Below are 21,083 nucleotides of genomic sequence, written 5' to 3' on the forward strand. Positions count from 1 at the left end.
TTTTTTGCTAAGCAGTTAAGCTGTGATTCGAGACGAATTCCCACTCTGAGGCACATCTGGGCAACATCTGCATTAGAATGGCACACATCCTGAATATCACATCTGCTACTAAAATGTAGTCAGACTTATACTGCTAATTAAATATGAAATTGCATGTGCCAATTAGGAACCAGTCCCTGGTTAAAGCTGCCTGATGTTTTAAAAAAAAAATGAGCTAGGATCTGGCACCGCTTGCATCCTGACCTGTGTGGGAAGACAGTCCGTGGCTCTGAATATAGGCTAGACGGTTTCCATGGAAACCTCACACAACTGGAGGAGAAACTCAAAATTATACACAACTTTGTGGAAATTAGGCTTTGCAAAATATTTCCTTTTAAGTGTAAAAACAAAAAGAAAAGAAAAGAAAAGAATCCTTGTCTCCTTGAGGATGCCTAAGTTCACTTGTTGATAACTAGATAAGGTTTGTGGGAGGAAAGAGAAGGCTGACCTTGGGTCGGGTACATCCCTCAAGGATTCGTGTTAGAGGGAGAGACATTTGAAACATGTCTTTCAGCGTAAGTTGAATGCAAACCTCAAGGGCTTAAAGATATTACGCTTTTATTGAAACCAACCACAGTGAATTATTCCAGCTGAGATTAATTAATCCTTCCACTGCATGCTAATATGCTAGTCTTTCCAAATAAACGAACACTGTAATTACACCCAGGCTCCCCACCCACTATCCGCTCGGCCCTTCCCATGAAATAGGCCTACATGTCTTCCAGATGCGGTGCACAAGTGCCTTGGCACCCTCTGCCAAGGGTTTCGGAATCAAACAAAAGCGTGAGAGGAACATGTGCGGCTTCCCTAAGGATGGAGATGCTTGCTGCACCTCTGTGCTGGGGAGACCTGACCACACGACTGCCCGTTCACATCAGAAAGAGTTGGGAAGACTGTATGATGATATAATGCCTTTTATCCCACCACATGTGACACTGAATTCCACAACCCTGTGTAGTTTGTCCCAGAAATGCAAAGATGGTTCAATATCAGAAGCACACGTAAACATATTAACCAAACACGGAGTTCGAGGCCACACGCTGCACAAGAAAACTGTAAGAGAAAACCCACATGGTCTCAGTGACCCGCTATAGCCATCCGACAAGATTCAATCTCATTTCTGATCACAACATATGCATGCAATACATGCAAGACCGGTGAGAGGCAGAGAGAGATGATTCCTTATCGAGATAACATGCGCTTATCGTGCCTTATGCTCAGTGACGAACATTAGACACTTTCCAAAGAAGCTGGATGAAGCAAGGATGTTTGCTCTCACCATAAATAGTTCACATGTGCTAGGTGTGCAGCCCACATCAATTATCGGGGAGAAATTATTTAAAGTAATTTTTAAGGAAACTGTGAGTGTTTGTAGATGAATCCCTTTTATCTTGCAAATACCAAAGACAATAAAGACAGTGGGAAACCTCGTAAGGTGATGAGATTTAAACCATAGGAGATACCGGGAGACCAAGGAGGGTCGGCTGTCAGGTAAACAGTGTAAAGAGCCTTTGTGTTCAGTGTGATGCAACAGTGTATCAGAAACATGGGTGTATATTAGTGTTCGCTTCTGTGTATCTGTGCACACATTAAAGAGTGCCTAAGATACTAAAACACTAAGTGGGGGAAGAGAAGGAGAAGGAGGGTGGGGGCAGAGGGAACCAGGACACCGGGCAGGAAGGCAGGAGAGGATCTAGCCTCATTATATTTTTGTACTTTGTGGTGTATTACCAAATCAAGTTATATATTTAAAACAATTAAAACGATCTTTAATTGAGACAGTTCTCTGAAAGGCTCACAGAACCCCCCCAGGGACCTTAGGATCACTGGCAACTGTTTTTACACACCAGAACAAGCTCAGGGAGAGTAGATGCAGGACTTGGCTCTGCTGTGGGCTTTCTGCTTCTGAACCTGCTCTGTGTCGTCCCAGCCAAGTGTTGTCCTAGGCCAGGTGTAGCTCTGGACCGAAGTGATGCCTCTGGTAGGTTATGGTCTGTCTATGCCTTTCCCTCAGAAAGACCTGGCCCTGCACTTGCCAGTGGGCTCTGAGGGACAGAGGCTGTCACGGGGCTTGCCTCCAATGCTTCTCGGTCTGCTTTGGTTTTGAGAGACTCTTCTATATCCAGAGACTATGTCACACTCCTTATGTGGCCAAAGAGGACCTTGAACTTCTGGCCCTCTGGTCTCTTCCTCCTGAGTGCTGAGGTCACATGTGTGCATCACAGCACTTGGCTTCCTGCACACCAGGCAGGGGTGCTCCATACCAGAGCCACATCCAGGCCCTCTCACTGCTATTTCCAATCCAGTCCTTTGCTCCACTCCCGGGTACTTCGGACTCCTGATGTCCAAAGCTGCTTGCTGTAGGCAATTCCAAGTCTTCTCTCAGCTTTCCAGTGTCTCGGTTCCTAGTTACTGAGTCTTGATGTTAACATTTCTCTGAAATGCATTGCTTCAGTTCCTAATTAAGTGTTTCCATTATTTTTTTGTTAAAATGACATCTTTTTTTAAAACTATTTCCTAACTCGAACCTGACTGACAGACCAAGGAACTCTTTCAGTTTTTGTCTTAAGTGCATACTGTTTTATGAGCTTGATTGATTAGCAATCTGCAGTCTCGATCTTCTATGAGCTGATGTAACTTTGAAAACTATTGAACAGCCTGAGAATTGGAGAGAATCAGTTCACAAAAGGAATATCAAATATTCCTTTCTGGAGTGGCTGGGCACATCCTTTTTTGGGTAGGACATTCTATTAACACATCGATGGGGGTCTCTAGATGGCAAATGCCAGAAAGATTTGGATTTTGCCCCCAGCAGCTTTTCTGTGGCAGGAACACGCGGAGAAACTCCACCCAAGCCGATTTCATTTTTTTCATTGCCTACGGTCATTCAGGGGACAGGATGCGCTTCGCCAACATTTATGCAAAGCTAACGGTATCTAGTCCATTTACAAAGGAAAGTTGAGTCACCTAGGATCAAGGTTCAACGGTCTGTGAAGCCCTCTACCGCTGTTTGTGTATAAGTCATGAGGTTGATGGGTGGACCCAGGATACCTCCTTCAGTCATGTACTCCAGGCCCAGGGAGCATTGGAACTGGAGGAATGTTACAGCCAGAGGACATGAGGCATTCTGGACATGACATAGCCTTGTAATCATAATCGCTGCAGCCATGATCACCTGCGCACGATCAAGACAGCAATCCTACCAAGGGTGAGAGAGAGGCTACGGAGGCCACGCCCCCAGGACGCTGGCCAGTGGGTAAGGGAGAGTCACTTTTCCTCTGGGACTGGCAGCCAGTGGGTTTCCGTGGGTCACATCACATCCCTCAGCATATGAGCAGTGGTATCCAAATCCAGTGGAATAGTTAATAAAATACTAATAATACTTAAGGTTTGCTTTTTGTTTATTATGCGGTACCAAATACTAAAATTGAAATTAAAAAAAAAATCAAAACTTTAGTGGCTGCCGCTCAAATTTTTGGTTGTTCGTGTGAGGGGCGCCACTGTGGGCGCACTCTTAGGAAGAGTGCAAAGCTTCACAAGCCCTGGCACTGACTGCAGAGCATTTTAAAGCTCATTCCCTGACTGCAGAGCCCTGTGCAATACGCACAAAGCCCCACTCATGATGCTCAGGAGTCATGAAAGAGTTAATTTTTCCTTTGCAACATCCCCTACCTCCAAAATAAATATTGGAAACACAAAACCAGAGGATCATTTGCAAACAAAGTGTGGAGGTGAATATAAGGAGAGGCCATCCAGAGACTGCCCCACCTTGGGATCCACCCCATCTGCAGAAAGCAAACCCTGACACCACTGCTGATGCCAAGAAGCGCTTGCTGACCGCAGCCTGGTATAGTGGGCCCGGGAGGGGCTCTGCCAGCACCTGACCAATACAGATGCAGATACAGCAAACCTTTATCAGACTGAGCCCAGGGGCCTCAGTGGAAGAGCTAGGGAAGGACTGAAGGAGCTGAAGGGGATTGCAACCCCATATGGAGAACAATATCAGCTAACTGGACCACCCAGAGCCCCCACGGACTAAACCACCAACCAAAGAGGATGGCCTTGTCTGGCATCAATGGAGGAGAGGTCCTTGGTCCTGTGGAAGCTGGATGCCCCAGCATAGGGGGATGGTAGAGGAGTGAGGCAGGAGTGGGTGGGTGGGTGGAGGAGCACCCTCTTAGAGGCAAAGGGGAAGGAGGATGGGATAGAAGAGTGCTGATGGGAAGCCAGGAAGGGGGAACAACATTTGAATGTAAATATATAAAATAACCAATAAAAAATTTTTAAAAAAAGAAAGAAGAGGCTGGGGGAGCCCTTGCTGAAACCCTCTGATGGGTCTACACTGTCATTTAAACAAAGTCAGGAGAAGAAATAAACAAAAAGTCAGGCTGGCTGTAGGAGGCGGCTCAGCCAGCTCCTTCATTGCTGGGTAAAGACGTAAGAGGGAACCACAGTAGCTCCTGATAATGAGCTGCCCTTCCGTCACCAGCTCATTAAGCTGACTCTGAATTCGCTCATTAACCAAGTTATACCGAGAGGCTCGATTTCAGACCTGGAGGCTAGCTAGCCTTTTTATAGCGCATGCCATTGTGACTGTGTCCGTTCAGCTGTTAAAGGACACCAGCACTTCAGGATTGTCCTTACAGGAGATGTTTTCTACTATGTGTTTGCCAAGAAATGACAAGGATAAGTTATGTGCCGTTTGGTTAAATATGCAGGCTGAGTGGCGTAAGCACACAATGCCCATGCGTGTGCACTCATGCTTCACGCACGCGCACGTGTGTGTGTGTGTGTGTGTGTGTGTGTGTGTGTGTGTGTGCGCTTACACCAGCACTGTAAGTCAAAACAGCATGTATAACGTGCTCTTTGGACATAACCTACTACACAGACTCTGGTAAACTTGACGTTGTCTCTGGGTTAACTGTCAGTGGCTAATACTATAAAAGCACAATGTAAATTGTCAGACATAGACCAAGATTCTTTTTTAATATCTATTTTAATGTGTGTGTGCGTGCACGTGGGGGGGTGTGGGTGTGCCTGAGTACATGTATGTGTACACATGCATACGAGAAGAAATCAGAAGTGTTGGATCCCCTGAAACCAGAGTTATGGGCAGTTGTGAGCCCCCATGTGGATGCTGGGAACCAAACCACGGTCCTCTGCAACTAAAAAGTACTCTTAACCACTGACCCATCTCTCCAGTCCCTATTCTACATTCTTTATGGAATAAAAAAAAAGAGAAGTACTATTTCGCACAATCTTCCTATAAATGTTTTCACTCTGTAGAGCCCACAGGAGGGCCAAGCTTAGTCATCCACATCGGAAGCACAGCATAAATAGAGGTGTGGAGATGGTGTCTCTGAAGGTGCAAACATCAGACAGGAAGTAGATGTAAGCCTCACAGCACAAGCACCAGGGGCTGGGGAGGTGTCTCGGCAGCTGCTGTGCTTTCTGTGGGAGCCTATGGGCTGGAGTTTGGATTCCTGGGATCCTTGGGGAGGACGAGTGTAGCCGTGAACTGTAACTGCAGCCTCAGAAGGCAGAGGGGAGCCCCAGAGCATGCTGGGAGACTAGCCTCATGAGAGAGAGCTCTGGCTCTGGCTGAGAAACCTGTGTCAGGAATGAGGTGAAAAACCAGCTGGGGATGATTTGATATCAGTTCCCAGCCTCCATGTGCACCATGCAAGCATGAGTCCGCCACACTCATGCAAACATGCACATACATGCGCATACATGTGAAAATTGGATAAATCAAAAGCAGACCTTCTGGAACCTGCATTCCAAGTGCAATAATCAGCATTGCCCTAAAACGCAGCCGTGGGTGTGGACTACTTGCACAGCTGTGTGAAACACATAGCGATCTGTTTGGAACCCATATCCTGTCATCTCTAGCAGGCTAAGCCTGCCCTGCTTCCCTTTGGTCCAATGGAATAACCTCTTACAAACATACATTCTGCTGGCAGGAAGAGTAAATTACACGTATGTTTGTCAAACGTCCCATATAAGTCAGAAAAGGGCCGATTGCTATAATCTGGTTTAGAGTGTGTCAGAAAACAATACACAGAATCCGCATGCGATAAGGTTGGACTAGAAAGGGGCATTCAACAAACTCTCATCCCGAGAAGGTTTGAACAAATAAGAGAAAAGTTAAAAGACCTTTTGCAAGAGAAAAACAAACAAACAAAAAAGAAAACCCAAAAAGAAACAAAAATCCAACAACATTGGTTTTGTTATAGTTTAGGAGGAACCCACCCAAAATCACAGGACTGAACAGCTAATCCCTGTTGACGCAGCAGAGTGAACAGAGTTTGGGCACCGCACTTCAGGGCCTTTGATTTCTACTCACAGACATTAGCCTCGGTCTGACTGCTGAAATCCTGACTGCGGTCAGGAGAGCCGAGCTCTGGTTGGCTGTCTTCGGGGTTCTCCCTGAGGCCAGGGAAGATAAGTGAGCCCTCAGTCTCTTTCCCAGGCTTCTGTCTCCCAACACTGACCCCTGCCTTCCTGCACCACCCCAGATCTCCTTCCGAGAGATGCCGTCTAGAGTCTCGGCCATATAAGAAGGGTTAATTTCTGACTGGTTCCAATTCCATAACTCTCACAAAGAAAGTGAAATCTGCCCAATGTTAAAAGGCTATTTGAGGAGCCAGAAAAATGGCCCCACAAAGACAAAGGCCCCAAGGGGTCTGGCAGCCTCTCTGGCCCGTGTGGATACTTGCATATGCAGGTGCACATACACAAATAAAAATAAAAATCTTAAAAAAAGTCCACTTGAACTCATAATTTAATTTTTTTCCTCACTAATGTTCCTTAAAATCACAATTTTCCTTCATAGACCATGCACTTGGGGAAAAATACGGGTAGTTGTCTACACAAATTCCCAAAAACTAATGTCCAATGTGTTGCTTTTTTAGTAGTAGTAGTAGTAGGAGTAGTAATTGTTGCTGTTGTTGTTATATTAATTGCTGAATCATCATAAAAGTATTTTTGAGTGATGTGGGACAAGTTTCTCTAGTGAGGAGGACTGAGTTGCTTCCCTCCACTATGTTACATAACCCTTATTTTTGCTCTTCAGGAGCATAATAAGATACAGACAGACAGACAGACAGACAGCACTCATCAGTTGTCTGCAGCTGATCAACATCTGCTTTCTAGTACAGAGCAGTCAAAGCTTCTCTCCCGCAGACTCCCGGATCGTTCAGAGCAACCTGACTGAATTTCAGGCAACGGCATTGCACAGCACATGACTTGTCTCCAGTGAAGCACAGTGCCAGACGCTGCAGGCCTTACATAACCACAGGCTGTTGCTGGCAGAGCTGCCTCAGTGGCTCGACCATCCATGTCTCCTCCCGCCACACCCTGCAGCTCTGATCCGCAGCGTCCACATGTGCAGTCACGTGTCTGGGGACTTTCTTGGCAGCAGACACAAGACTCGATTTCCTGCCTACCCATAGGAAGAGGTCATTTTAAAGGTGGTCACACCCTGTGTATGGATCAGATCGGGACAGAAGTCATCACAAGCCACAGCAAAAGCAGGTGTCAAAGGTCTGCTATTCAACTCTCCCCCTTTACACTGAGGCTGCACAGGGATAATTTATTTAAGATGTTACAGCACGTGGGCTGGAGAGATGGCTCAGCCGTTAAAGGCTAGGCTCACAGCCAAAAATATAAGATGTTACAGCACGTATAATCAATTGTCAACCATAAGAGCTTCGCCCAACATGAGCCCCAAGGAACAACAAACTCCAAGCACCAGACGCACATGTTTCTGTTCCCAGAGCTCAGACAGAACACGCACTGTCACGAGGTATCATGAGTCTACCTAGTTTCCCAGTGATGTTACTCTGTTACTACAGAGCTCTCATGGATGTAGTGTATGTGTCTAAACATCTACTACCCCTCCTTCCCCCGGCAATGTTACTCTGTTACTACAGAGTGATCAGGAACTCGATGTATCTAAACATCTACCCACCCCTGAGAAATGTTACTCTGTTACAACAGAGCAATTATGAACGTGATGTGTCTAAATATCTACCCACCCCCAGGCCTTCTCTGGTGTTTTATTGCTAATGCTGGGCCCTAGTGTAAAAGCATTGAATGCCAAATGAACACCTATCCTTTTCTGCGTTCAAAATCTTAAAAAACATACAAAGTTCCTGAACCCAGGTATGAGGCAATCTGTGCCTATTATTTTCAAAAACAAGAGCTTGGCAGACAACTTGTGACAACTTGACACAAGGAGAGGAAACAGAATACCCACAAAATACACAGAGGAAGTGACGAAAACATGCTTCTAAGATTCTGAGATGCACCTATGTTTATTAAATACCAAAGTAATACCAAAGGGCACCATGTAACATTACAGTAGCTAAAATTAGGCAGGCAATGAGCTGTCTAAAATAACACCGACTAGAATTCTGAATAAAACTTGACTGTATCAGTATAACGAAATTTAGGTAAAAAGATAGTTTTGATCTCATCTGGCTTGAACATTTAAAATTACATAGTTAGAATTCAAAATATAAATAAGAAGAAATGAAAACATTTATATAATTTAAAGGTTTTTACTGGACTACTCCAAGAGACATCATTTATGGAACAGTGACGCCTACTGGTCACCTGCGATACTACACCCAATGGCAGCCCAGCTCTATGGTCTGCCCATTGACATCTATGGAGGAGGAGGTGGCGGTGGGAAAGCCATATATACAGGTGGCAAAGTTGGAGTGATCAAAAATTGTGAGGACAGTAAACCCATGCCCATCACCTGCACACGCACAGGCTCCTGCTTTCAGGTTTTGACTCCAGGAGCTATGTTTTTCACAGGCTTCTCTGAACCCAGTCTCAAATTTAAACAGTCTATATATTAATCTCCCGGACCCAAGCAATAAGCTGTTATGGGGGGAGTAACTTCTATCTAGAATTATTATGCTGTCAGAGTTCTCTTGGTACTTGTTAACTCATGAAAAAGTTATGATCAGCAGAGTGGGGCTGATGATAGATAAAGGCAGGTCTTTCTGGAGTGCAGCCCTTTTGATATTCGAGGCAGAGCCACATTTAATATTGAACAATCAGCATTTTTTAGGGTTGGGTAGCTGCTGGATACAAAGTGTATTCAGCTAATTAAATCAGTTACAGTAAATTATTTTTCTACCAAAAGCCCTGAGGAGCGAGATAAAAAGACAGCTTCCTAAGAACTAGACAAGCTTGCTTCTGCGTCTGGGTGTCTGAGACCGGGTCACAGGGCCCAGCAGAGTCTGCTAAGGAGCCCTGTTGCAGCCTGCCCACCAAAATACCTGGGGCAGCGTGAGGTACAAACACTGCAGGCTGCAGCAAAGAGCAAAGGCAATAAATAAACAAGACATTAAGTCAGCTTCCTGAACGAACGGCGGTGAGCAATAAACCTGGACAGATATGCTCACACTGGGATCTGATTGTACATCTGTCTCTGCGGTACCAACTGTGTACATTTACCGCCCACCAAGAGTCATGAGCTGGAGGAGAAGCAAACTTTGAGAAGCACGGCGATGGCAGGCAGCCATAAACACTGGGTTTGTTGCTAGCTTTCGGTTTTTTGTTTTTATTTTTGTTTTCTCTTAATGCTAAATTTCCACCCCTCCTTACGGCTCTGAGGAGCACCTCTGGTGCTGTTCCCGTGACTACTGTTCTGTAGGTTGGATTCCTTCTGTTTCTAAAAACAACAACGCAGTTCAATCTCATCTTCCACGGGCGCTGTATCCTCTCCCACCCGTGTGAATCTGCTGCCATGTTCTTCAGCGGTGTTTACTGCGTTCGTGCAAACATGCAAATCTACCAAAACGGCAGATTCGTCTTCTGTGTTGTGGCAAAGCAGTGGACCCTAAAACCTCCAGAGTGAGATTAGACCAGCAAGGAAACAGAAACCACCAGCGATGGTCATGCAGTTATGTCTGTCGGTACCTACTGGAGGGCAGTGGTCTTGCTCTGCTCATGACATGCCCATTCATTTCTTCATTCATTCGTTCATTCGTTCATGCATTCATGCAGAGGCTATGGGGGGTTAAACTCGGGGCCTGAAATCTGTCAGGCTACTTCTTCACCTCTAAGCTCCGCCCCTCCGAGCTCCGCCCCTCCAAGCTCCGCCCCTCCAAGCTCCGCCCCCAGGCCTCCTTTTACTCTTTGCTTTGGCCCAGGATCTCACTGAATTGCCCAGGTTATCCTTGAACTCAGGCAGATTTTAATCTTGTAATACTCCTGCCTCAGCCTTCTGACTATCTGGGATTACAAGACTGTGACACCAGGCCAGGTTTCACGTTTCATTTTCCTGATTCTGTTTGCCTATTCCCCTCTTACTGGGATGAGCTAGCTGGTTTAAAATATAACTGACTTAGAAAATGTTATTCCAAGAAAGCAAGATGCTGCTGTAAGATTCTGGAAGTGCAAAAACCAAGATGCTCATGCAACACTGGCACTAAATAATGATAATTCACTCTCCATTGAATAATGAGACTTTACTTTCACTCATCTCTCATAGACGGGCATAAAGAATGTCACATTGGGACTCAACTGTATCAGTCACTGGGGCTAAACCTAGTGCTTCCTAACACCTGCTTTCTATGCATCTTAGAGTGACCGCAAGCTTTTTCAAGTCTGGCCACTTTCCAAAATAAATAGCAAACTCATCTGTGATTTATGAAAACCTACAGAAGGTGGGAGCCTACTCCCCGACAAGCCACAGTCTTCAATGAAGGACACTTTTGTTTGTTTGTTTTGCATTGCTCAGGATCCAATCCAGGTTTCACATTCCCACACACTCTACCCCGAGCTCTAATCAGGGACTTGGACAAAGTATTTATACATACATTTTACTATGAAAGGGACCAGGCTGATGAACGGACATCCCCGAAGAATTGCTTGGTTTCATTTGTAGCAAAGAGGAAACACCAAAGAACATCAACCATTAAAATTACTCAATAAAAACTGGGGGACTGCATACTGCAAAGTCATCACTGGGCTAAAAGTACCATGAAAAACTCATGATTCTGTGGATTTTCCAATTCCCACATTGCTTTTTTCTACATGACCCAACTTTCTGCTCAAACGTCCACACACAGGAGCCTCAGTGTCATTGGAACACTTCTGTCAGTCAGCTCTTCTGTTTGACTGGGATGCAAACCAAGAGGAAAGCAGAAACCCTTCTTAGTTTCTTTTGTCAGTTTGAACCTGTTCAAATGACCATTTTTTTTCCTTTTCTTTTTTTCGGAGCTGGGGACCGAACCCAGGGCCTTGCGCTTGCTAGGCAAGCGCTCTACCACTGAGCTAAATCCCCAACCCCATGACCATGTTTTGAAACACCTTCCTAATTCTGTGGTGTATGCCCAAGACCTGTTGTCTCCAGTGTGGCTGCCCTCTGTACAAGGAACACGGGAGAAGACAGGAAGATTCACATATGCCCCGTAGTGGGTTGATCAGAGAATGAAACTGTGTTAGCTTGAGCGTAGTCCATCCACAATCACAGGTAAGTCTTGCTGCCCCAAACCCCACTAAGGAAAATGTCTAACCCAGCAATCGGACCACACAGCAGCCCTTCAAATTCTGTCAACTGCTGTTTCCTATCCTTAGCATCCCATGAGATGCCAACTCCCTGACTGACTTCAGGTCAAAGGCCTGTGTGGAATACCTTCCGTTATAAAATGATTTTATTATTTTGCAATGATCGTGACCGTTTAAAATGCTCTGAACACTGACTGGCCTCTAAAGAAAACAGTTAAACAAGTCGGGAGTGCCACATGATACATATGAACCGAAACGCAGCAGCCTGTGGCTTTAAAGCTTCCTCTGGGCTGCAGAGAGACTGCGGAGCGACATATGCCCAACACAGCTGCCAACCGCCATAAAATAAGTGCGGGCGTAGGGCATGTTGATCGCGATACAGGCTTATGCAGTTATGTCACTGATTGGAAATTCCGTATTAATCTAACGTACATTTTAGTTACTTTTCCTTTTGCTGCGAGCTGACAAGAAGTAACTTGGGGGAAAGAGGACCGAAAGGCATTGGCAGGAGTGAAAGACATCTGGTATGGTGTCTGCAACCACACACAGGACAAGAGGTGGGGCCAGACTCTGAAATCTCAAAGCTCCGCCCCAGTGAAACACTTCCACCAATGAGATGTGACCTCATTTTTTACCACCTCACTCATCGGCGCCACCTGCTGACGAACACAGATTCGAGCACACAGTCTGTGGTGATGGTTCACAACACACAACACACAACAGCAGGCCATGTGAACTATTCACAGTCCATAATCATGATTCAAGTTTAAATTCACAGTTTTGGACTAAGACATATCCATTATCCTTTTAGAGGAGGACAGAACAATTATCTCAATCAACCAAGCTCTCAATGCCTTCCTGAGGTACTCATGAGGGATGAAGTGAATTACATGCTTCCACAAACCAATGTGAGAGGATTGTTCTGAAGGCAACATGTTTAGTTAAAATGACAAAAGAAGAAAAAAATTCCAACGTAAAGGGAAAAGTCACATTTTATCTTTAAACATTCTATAGCCCCCATTTTAAAAATAGAAACTTTTTATTTAAAAGAAAAAACAGTTTTCACTCTTATGCAGCAGAATCATTCGAAGATGGAGTGTGAAAATAAGGAAAGAACCCAAGAGAACAACTTGTCTGTCAGTTGAGATCTCAGAGATTAATATTTATGAAAACAATTGGCAAACCACAGCATGTGATCCGAGGCGGGAGAGCCTAGCAGATGTCTTGTTAGGAGGCACAGACGCTGAGGAGAAGCAGACTCTCACCCATATGCTCAGCCTCAGGATCCCTCAGCCACTTCACTCTTGGAGATCACACAGTGCCCACGTTCACCATGAAGCAGGAGCTGTCTCCAAAGGGAACTTTCAAAATTCTAGCTTTATGCAGAAAGAGGCGGCATGCATATCTAGGTAAGACACCGATAAATCCAGCCAAATGACTTAATCTAAAAGAGTCCATCTGCCGGGGCTGTTCAGGGGAAAGTATGTTACTGTTCAGGGGAAAGTATGTTACTGTTCAGGGGAAAGTATGTTACTGTTCAGGGGAAAGTATGTTACTGTTCAGGGGAAGTATGTTACTGTTCAGGGGAAAGTATGTTACTGTTCAGGGGAAAGTATGTTACTGTTCAGCGGAAAGTATGTTACTGTTCAGGGGAAAGTATGTTACTGTTCAGGGGAAAGTATGTTACTGTTCAGGGGAAAGTATGTTACTGTTCAGGGGAAAGTATGTTTCTGTTCAGGGAAAAGTATGTTACTGTTCAGGGGAAAGTATGTTACTGTTCAGGGGAAAGTATGTTACTGTTCAGGGGAAAGTATGTTACTGTTCAGGGGAAAGTATGTTTCTGTTCAGGGGAAAGTATGTTACTGTTCAGGGGAAGTATGTTACTGTTCAGGGGAAAGTATGTTACTCGGTTCTTCTAGCCCAACTCACGCCTCTTCCCTCATGTTTTATCAACAATGTTCCCACACTTTGGAAGAAGTAACCCTGCCTCCTTTACACCCCTAGGAACGAAGGCTAGTCTCACCTCAGCTGCTCAGTGTGGAGCCTGTCACTATTAACTCTGAGGTTAACATACACTAAGGATGAGGGAGCTGAGGGGGTGGGAAGTGAGAGGGATCTGAAGTCCCGAGTAAGCCCAGGGATGGCCAACCGGAGCACAGCTGAAAGCAAAGGGGACAGACAGCAGGGTGGAGGTCTGGGTGTGGGGATTCCTACATGAGTGGCTGCATACAGGAGTAGCTCCTAGAGGTTCGAACTTCCAGGAGGTTCTCGAAAAGGGTGATGGAGCAGAAAGGTCACTGAAAGAGCAAAGGTCTAGAGCTGAGAGGCTAGACTATTAGCTGCAGCAGGGTGGCTTGGACAGAAACCCCCTGTTGCTAGCGGGCACCAGGCCTGTAGCACTAGATCTGCCTAAGGGCTGGATGGATGGAGGGAGAGGAGTGAGGGAATATTGACTGGTGTCAGGATGATGCAGTCCAAAGCCTTCACCGCACAAAGTGCTAGGGATTTCAAAAGTAGGAATCAGCCCTGAGGTTGCCGTGGAAAAGCACACACACGCGCGCGCGCGCGCGCAGCTCCTGACTAGAAGGATGAGGGAGAAGAGAGCAGCTAGTCATTGAAGAGCTGAGGAAAACGGCCGGCCTAGAAAGAGAGACCTCGGGGAAGGGAAAGGACACAGGTTGCAAAGGGAGAGAAGAGGAACTCGGGAGACAGGGAGCAAAGCTATGGGAAACACGGGCTTCCACAGACAGTGGGGCTCTACAGGGTTTGGGGTTTGTTCTGTTCACTGGGTGGTAACAGACAGTGAGTGTTATCAGGGCTGCCCTTTCCAGAAATGAGACACTGAGCCTGGGAGGCAGAAGTCGCGTCTGACTCCGAGGTAGAAGTGTCGTCTCGTCTGACTCCGCCTAAGAGATGACCAACTCTCCAGAGGTCACAACCTATGCTTTTCCTGACTCAATGGCTCTATGCACCCTGGTGGTTGGTAGATTGCTAAAAGCAATCCCACGGTGGCAAAGTGGGAGGTTATTGCTTCCTATGGGACCAACACCACCTCAACTCCCCCACCCCACCCCCACATGGCTATACTCTGACAGGGCAAAAGAAAAATGAACCCGGCTTGACGCTTCAGATGGAAATCTCTTAAGTATACATTGCTGTTAGGATCCTTAACCTCCCACCCCCACCCCACTGCCTCTTTCTCTCTCCATCCAAATCATTCCCAGGCAGCATTAGATGCATTCCCCAGGGCTCTCCACACCAAGCCACCTTGCTGTGCCTAGCGCATTTATTTTGCCTTTCCCAGGCTGTGCTTATGTAAGGAGTGGGTTTGAATCCTAATTAACAACTCAAACAAAAGCTAACAACAACTGTGAAAAGCTGAGCCTCCAACTCTACTGGGCAGTCTGCAAACAAACATTCAAACTGTTGGTGCTGTTTTGCTTAAAGGAGGAAGTACCCAGAAAGACTCCAGAGTCTTGGGCTCCAAGTGGAACAGGCAGGAGCCAAGGTGATGATGCAACGGAGAGGGACTCGGTACATGGCAGATGTTCAAAAAACCATTAAACACAGAAGAAATGTGGTCCGTGATCTGCACTGCTTTAACCAAAAAACAAACAAACAAACAAACAAAACAGCTCTCTCTTCCTCCAGTCATGTGCAGCGTTCCTACAGCTCTGTGGCTGACATCTCAATGCAATGAGAGGCAGCCCCACACATGAACATGGACTCTCGCTGAAGACTCTGCAGCTAAACGGGCCGGGCCGGGCCGTCCTGACTCCACTGTGCTTTGCTATGTAGAATCCGACACATCTGTTAACTTCTCTGTGGTGATTTCTCTGTGATTTGATTGTTACATGGTTTAAATGAATTACGGTGAAAATGAAAATTCCTGAGAAGAATCTGCCTGGCTGTGAACAAACCTCCCAGAAGAACTTGCGTCTGCAGACTGGTGGATAAATTGGAATTTCAGTACTGTGGAGAGACAGGAATTTTGTGATCTCAGAGGCAAATCACTGAATCTTGGCTAGCTTCAGTCTTCTGGGACAGCCATTCCTTGTTCCACTCTTTACCTGAACTACGGGCAGAGAAAGGAGTCTGCAGCCCCAGCTTGACAGAATGGGATGTCAGTAGCATTTGTTTAGGCAGCATTATTTAACTCACACTGTAACACGGTAGAGAAGAGCAGGGGAAACCCAGGATTTGTGTTCAGTCTTTTTCGTGGTAAGATGAAGATTAGGACTCCGAGGCCTCTGCAAGCCTCTACGTCTGAGTGGATGCAGATAGCTGTTACCTAACTGACAGCTCCTCTGGCTGCAGACATTGGTAACATCTGGAGAACAAAGTAACAACGAGGTGTTGTTACGGTTCGCTTGGCTGTGGGAGGACCAATCTTGAAACGGATCAAGCTGAAGGGAAGCATGAGATGCCCAGTCCACTCTTTAGACTGCCTGCTCCTTCTCCAAACAGTTGCATCACCAGATCTACTGTGCGTCCTGCTGTGGGGTTCTAACACTGTGGGGTCAGCACTTAGGGCTCCTGCAGACAGCCCCTGGTTCTGTAGGGGGATTCCTCTAGGCTCAAAGCCTCCAGGGTGTTTCTTCCCTGGTCATTGACTGTGTCTTCAGCATTCTTCCCAGGCTCTCCTCAAGGCTGGGGGCGGGTGCTGGCATGGAAGCCTCCTCTTTGCAGTCCTTCAGACCCACGTTTGTTCTCTCAGCTGAGCACCCACTGATCCTGACACAGGGTCTCGGGTATAACACCCTTCCATCTTCTTTTCCGCGTTGCAGACCGCACAGTGGGTACCCACTACAACAGCTCATTAAACACTTGCTGTGTGTGACACACAGCACCTCCACTGGCCTTCTTGCTAAAGCTCTCGGCAGCTGGTCGGACTCTGCAGGTGTGTGGGGGCCATGGGGTCTGCCACTTCTAGGGCCACCAAGATATGCAAAGCAGAATTTCAAGTGATGCTTTAAGCATCCACTCCTCTGCTAAAGCAGTAGAGGCTGCTGTCGCCCTTACATCGACACGGTGTGAAGGCCATCACTGAGCAATGGCTGTGTGCACGGCAAAGCGTTCAACACTGGAAGCCATCGGTAAAGATCAAGTCTGCCCTCAAGTAGCCCAACAGGGTGTGGCATGTGGGTAGTAGAGACAGGAGAGGGAAGGAGGAAGGGTACAAGACTTTGTGGGATATCAGCTCTAAGGGGGGATGTAGGGATGCAGCTTAGGTGACAAGTCTGTCTCACCCTCTACAGGTTCCTAGCTTCTTTAAACTGGCAGCACACACCAAAGGGACCATTCTTAAGGAAGGTTAGAGCGAGGTCCCAAGTCAGACAAACACCAACACCATAAATGCCACAGTGATTATAAGATCAGGCTGGGTGTGCTGGCCAGGTCTTTAATGCCAGCACTTGGAAAGCAGAGACAGAAGCAGGCAGATCTCTGTGGACTCCAGGCTATATGGAGTTCTAGCACAGCCAGAGCTACCATGATTCTAATTAATTAATTAAAAACAGAACAAACTGAAGGTAAAGTAGTCATGTAGAGTATTCTGGAAAAGCCTGTGTCAGACTTAGGTCAAAATGAATACCACTACACTTCAGTAATACATTAATTTGAGTGTTTCCGTTTTCTTGTTCCTTGCCTCTGTCCTTGAAGGTTTGCTTTTCCTCGGTTTGGCTTGTGGCTTTCTCTAACTGGGTTACCATGTCAGCAGCCTTGCAAAGGTGGTCAGTCTCTGAGCACAAACAAGGTTTTCATTATGACCTTTCAGTCCTATATCTCTAACCATTCAGAACAGTACTTCAAAGAACTCAAGCCGGGCAGAGGGTGTTAGCGTCTCAGATTTTGAAATGGGAGAGAGCACCACCCAGGTGTGAAGAACTTTGAGTATTTCCAGTAAAGATCACAGCGATTAGACCAAACGCACCTTGTCTCTAACCTTACAAACTCCAGCAACTGAAAAGAAAACATTTATAAAAGCCACCAGTGTTTTTAGTCCTTTTGACAATCATTCTGACATTCTGAACTGCATGACAGCTACAGTTGGGTTTTCAGCATTGGGTTTTAAAGGCAATAGTGTGACTAACTTACTGTCCATCAGGCCCGTTTCTTAATCCTTTACTCTTGCTTGGCTCCTGACTTTAACACTGCACAGCTACCCTACCTCAGCCCTCCTAAGCTACAGGGTTCTTCCTGGCCCCTGACCATCTCAAAGAAGTCTCCATGCAGATTCGAACCTATAAACCATTCAACATACAAAACAAAGATGTGTGGTTCCCCTGGGCCACACCTGTGTGGGGTGTGTGTGTGTGTGTGTGTGTGTGTGTGTGCGCGTGCGCGCGTTTGAGATCTCTCCAAAGAGCCTGTGAACGAGGCACTTTACATATAGAGGTGAGAAGAAGTTAAAGATCTCAACAAGGGGCAGGAGTTTTACCAGATTTTTCAAGTCGTTTCACTGTAAGCAGAGGTCTTCTAACAGGGAGACCAGAGTCTCACATAGAAGGATTGCCCATTGGAGGAGGGAGAAGGAACAAGAAGAAAAGAGAAGGGAGAGTGACTGGGAAGGCTTTCATTAATGGGATTTGAAGACAATGAGAATGGCTCCTGTAGACTCATATTCGAACGCTTAGGAACTGGCATTAGGAGATGTGGCCTTGCTAGAGAAAGTGCATCACTGGGTGTGCTATTGATCCCCTACCCCTCCCCACTCCCCACCTCCGCTGCCTTCCGATCCAGACATAGACCTCTCAGCTGCTTCTCCAGTGTCAGGTCTGCCTTCACGATGCCAAGTTCCTGCCATGATGCTAATGGACTCAGAACCTGTAAGCCAGCCCCACTTAAATGTTGTCCTTGTAAGAGCTGCCATGGTCATGGTGTCCGTTCACAGCAACAGAAGCCCTAAGACAGGGCACACACACCGAGGCATGCAGGAAACCTCAAGAAGCACACAGGACTAGGGAATAAATATGGCCACACAACCTCCAGGTGGAGTATACTTCTGCCGACAATTGACCTGATTTTAACCTTTGACCTGCAAATCTAAATGATGGCGAGTTTGTGCTATTTTAAGACAGCAAGGTGTCGGCGAACAGGGGGTAAGACAATCATGGAACACTGCCTGTTGTCCCACCACTGAAACCCAGGCATCTCCTAAAACCCCAAGAGACCAGCAGAGGAGTCACTCTGCCCAGTGTGCTGCCCAGCACCAGTTCACACAGGCTTGAGTCACCCCCACCTGCCGGCAAAGGTCATTAAGCCCCAGGATTTTAAGAAGCCTGTGGACACGAGGGGGCACCCAGTGCTGTCTGGAGACAGACATGTGAAGCCTTCCATGCTGTTCCCTGGGAGTCGGGAGTCAACTGCTTCTAAAGCACCCAGAGGCTGACTTAAAGCTAAGAGTCTCACGCTCAAATGTCTAATTTTGTTCTTAGTAGCTATGGTAATTAGCAAGGTAAGTAAGAACTCTGGCACTCACTAATCCCTCTGCCAATGTTCCCTTGCACACTTGCATACCGACAGGGAGGGAGGGAAGGAGGGAGGGAGGGAGCGGGAGTGGGTAGGGAAATTGATGGCTAACTTCAGATGGAGTACCTGGACACTCTTCGCCTACTGAGAGCAGGATTCCATGTCCTTCCTTCTCTCCCTTACAGCGTTGGGTATCAGTCTGTTGTGTCAAACCGGAAGACTTGTCAGAAAACTATGTTGACCTAAGTGTTCTGCTCAGAGACCTAGGGCACCCCTGAAATCAGCTAACAGGCAGTACTGCACCGAGGGTCATGTGAGAACAGCTGCAAATGCCAAGGAGACCCATAACTTACACTAAAGCGCGTAAGGTTTTCTTCACTTCTATGTCAAAAGAAACACTTGCTAAAATGACCCTGACAACACTGACTTTAATGATTTGCTGCCCAGATATAGAACTAAAGCAGAGGGCATTTTGATTTGTAAAGCAAATACTTCATTCTGACAGTGTGTGTGTGTGTGTGTGTGTGTGTACAATCTTGCTATTAATTGCTCCTGTCTCCAGACAGAGTCTCTCCTTGGTCTAGAACCCTCCCAGTAGGCCAGGTTACCTCACCAAGGAGCCACAGGGTCTTCTGCTTCCCCAGCTCTGGGATTATAAGTGTTTGCCGTCCAGTCTAGCTTTTCACGTTGGTTCTAGGAGCTAAACTCGGTACTGACCCTTGTGTGGCAAGAACTTTAGTAACAGAGCCATGTCGCCAACCCCCTCTAGTGCAAGAATTCAGAGCAAAGTTCCTCCTACTGAGCAAAACTCCGTTTTGTCTCTTTCTTCACAGGATGTGCGAAGGGGGAAACCCAATCACAGCAGACTTTCTGAAACTAGAAGCACATGTATCTGCTAACAAAAATTAAACCTTTGCAGTTTTAAAATACCAGACGATTAGCATTTTTGGAAATACTCCACAAATATGCTAAGACACTTCTGTACAAAATTTACTTGATGTTTAGCATGAAAAAATAACTTTGAAACAGAAAAGGAAAAAAAGGAAGGAAAAACTTCTCAAGAATTCTTGCTTCACGTTTACACCTAACACTGGTTATCAGAACGCTGCTGGCTACCACTTAATCAGCACCTGAGCTGTCGATCTTAATGACTGAGTGGCAATCTATAAGCTGATATTTCCATGAATATCAACTGTGCATTCATTAATACAACTGAGAATATAAACCAACTATTCCCTTTATTTAAAACAACAGTATTATCATACAACAGTTGGCATAATACATGGAAAATAACATAAACGTAATTATAATTTAAAAAGGCATGCATGTCAGCATGCACAGTCGCTCTCTACAGGCTGTCCCTAAGCAATGAACCTGAATCACCCATCACCTCACGAGGTCACTTGGAGATTCAGGGGTGCCGTTTGGTGGTAGAGCATTTGCAAGCACAGGACCTGGGTTTGATTCCCAGGACCACAAAGAAGGTCTTTCAGCCCAATACTCTATCCAAGGAGACCACAGACACTGCTGAGACAGACGGCAGAACGGTGAATGAGAGAAATATTCAGTCTGTTGCAATCTGAGCTCAACACCAAATATGGTAAATGCCATGAATCCCAATAACGTGGCCTACAGGAATAAGACCCAAGTGTTATCCAACCAATGAGAAGTGCTTGTATACCAGCACGCTGCAATCCAAAGATAGGGCATTCTGGAAATTTCACTTTATTTCAAATGGAAAAAAAAATCTATTTTGTCTATTTTCAAATACCAGAAACTAAAACTGAAGGAATACCTCTTCCATGAAGCTGTCTTTCTTCTCCAGCATCTCCCGTAACGTCTGGAGGATTTTAATGCACAGTTTTTCTTCTTTTTCCATCAGTTTCTTTGTGTGATTAATCAGCCTGAAAGCAAAACATTAAACCTTAAAAAGGACACCAGTTTCTCACCAAAACATATACAATATGCTACTTGGGAGGGGAACAGAGCCGAGAGCTCAAAGCAAATGTCAAAAGTCTAATATATATATATACACACACACA

General features: G+C 46.1%; 1 protein-coding gene across 3 annotated transcripts in view; it reads right to left on the bottom strand.

The window, feature by feature from the left end:
* Itpr2 (inositol 1,4,5-trisphosphate receptor, type 2) overlaps positions 1–21,083 on the bottom strand; it is a 377,779-nt gene that overhangs the window by 146,248 nt on the left and 210,448 nt on the right. For 2 of the 3 annotated variants that reach the window (XM_087659437.1, NM_031046.4), the window contains 1 exon segment: positions 20,837–20,945. In XM_087659437.1, coding sequence (XP_087515563.1) covers positions 20,837–20,945 — 109 coding nt within the window. 3 annotated transcript variants of the gene reach the window in all.

The sequence above is a fragment of the Rattus norvegicus genome, chromosome 4 (assembly GCF_021556685.1).
Source record: "Rattus norvegicus strain SHRSP/BbbUtx chromosome 4, alternate assembly SHRSP_T2T, whole genome shotgun sequence".
NCBI lineage: Eukaryota > Metazoa > Chordata > Mammalia > Rodentia > Muridae > Rattus > Rattus norvegicus.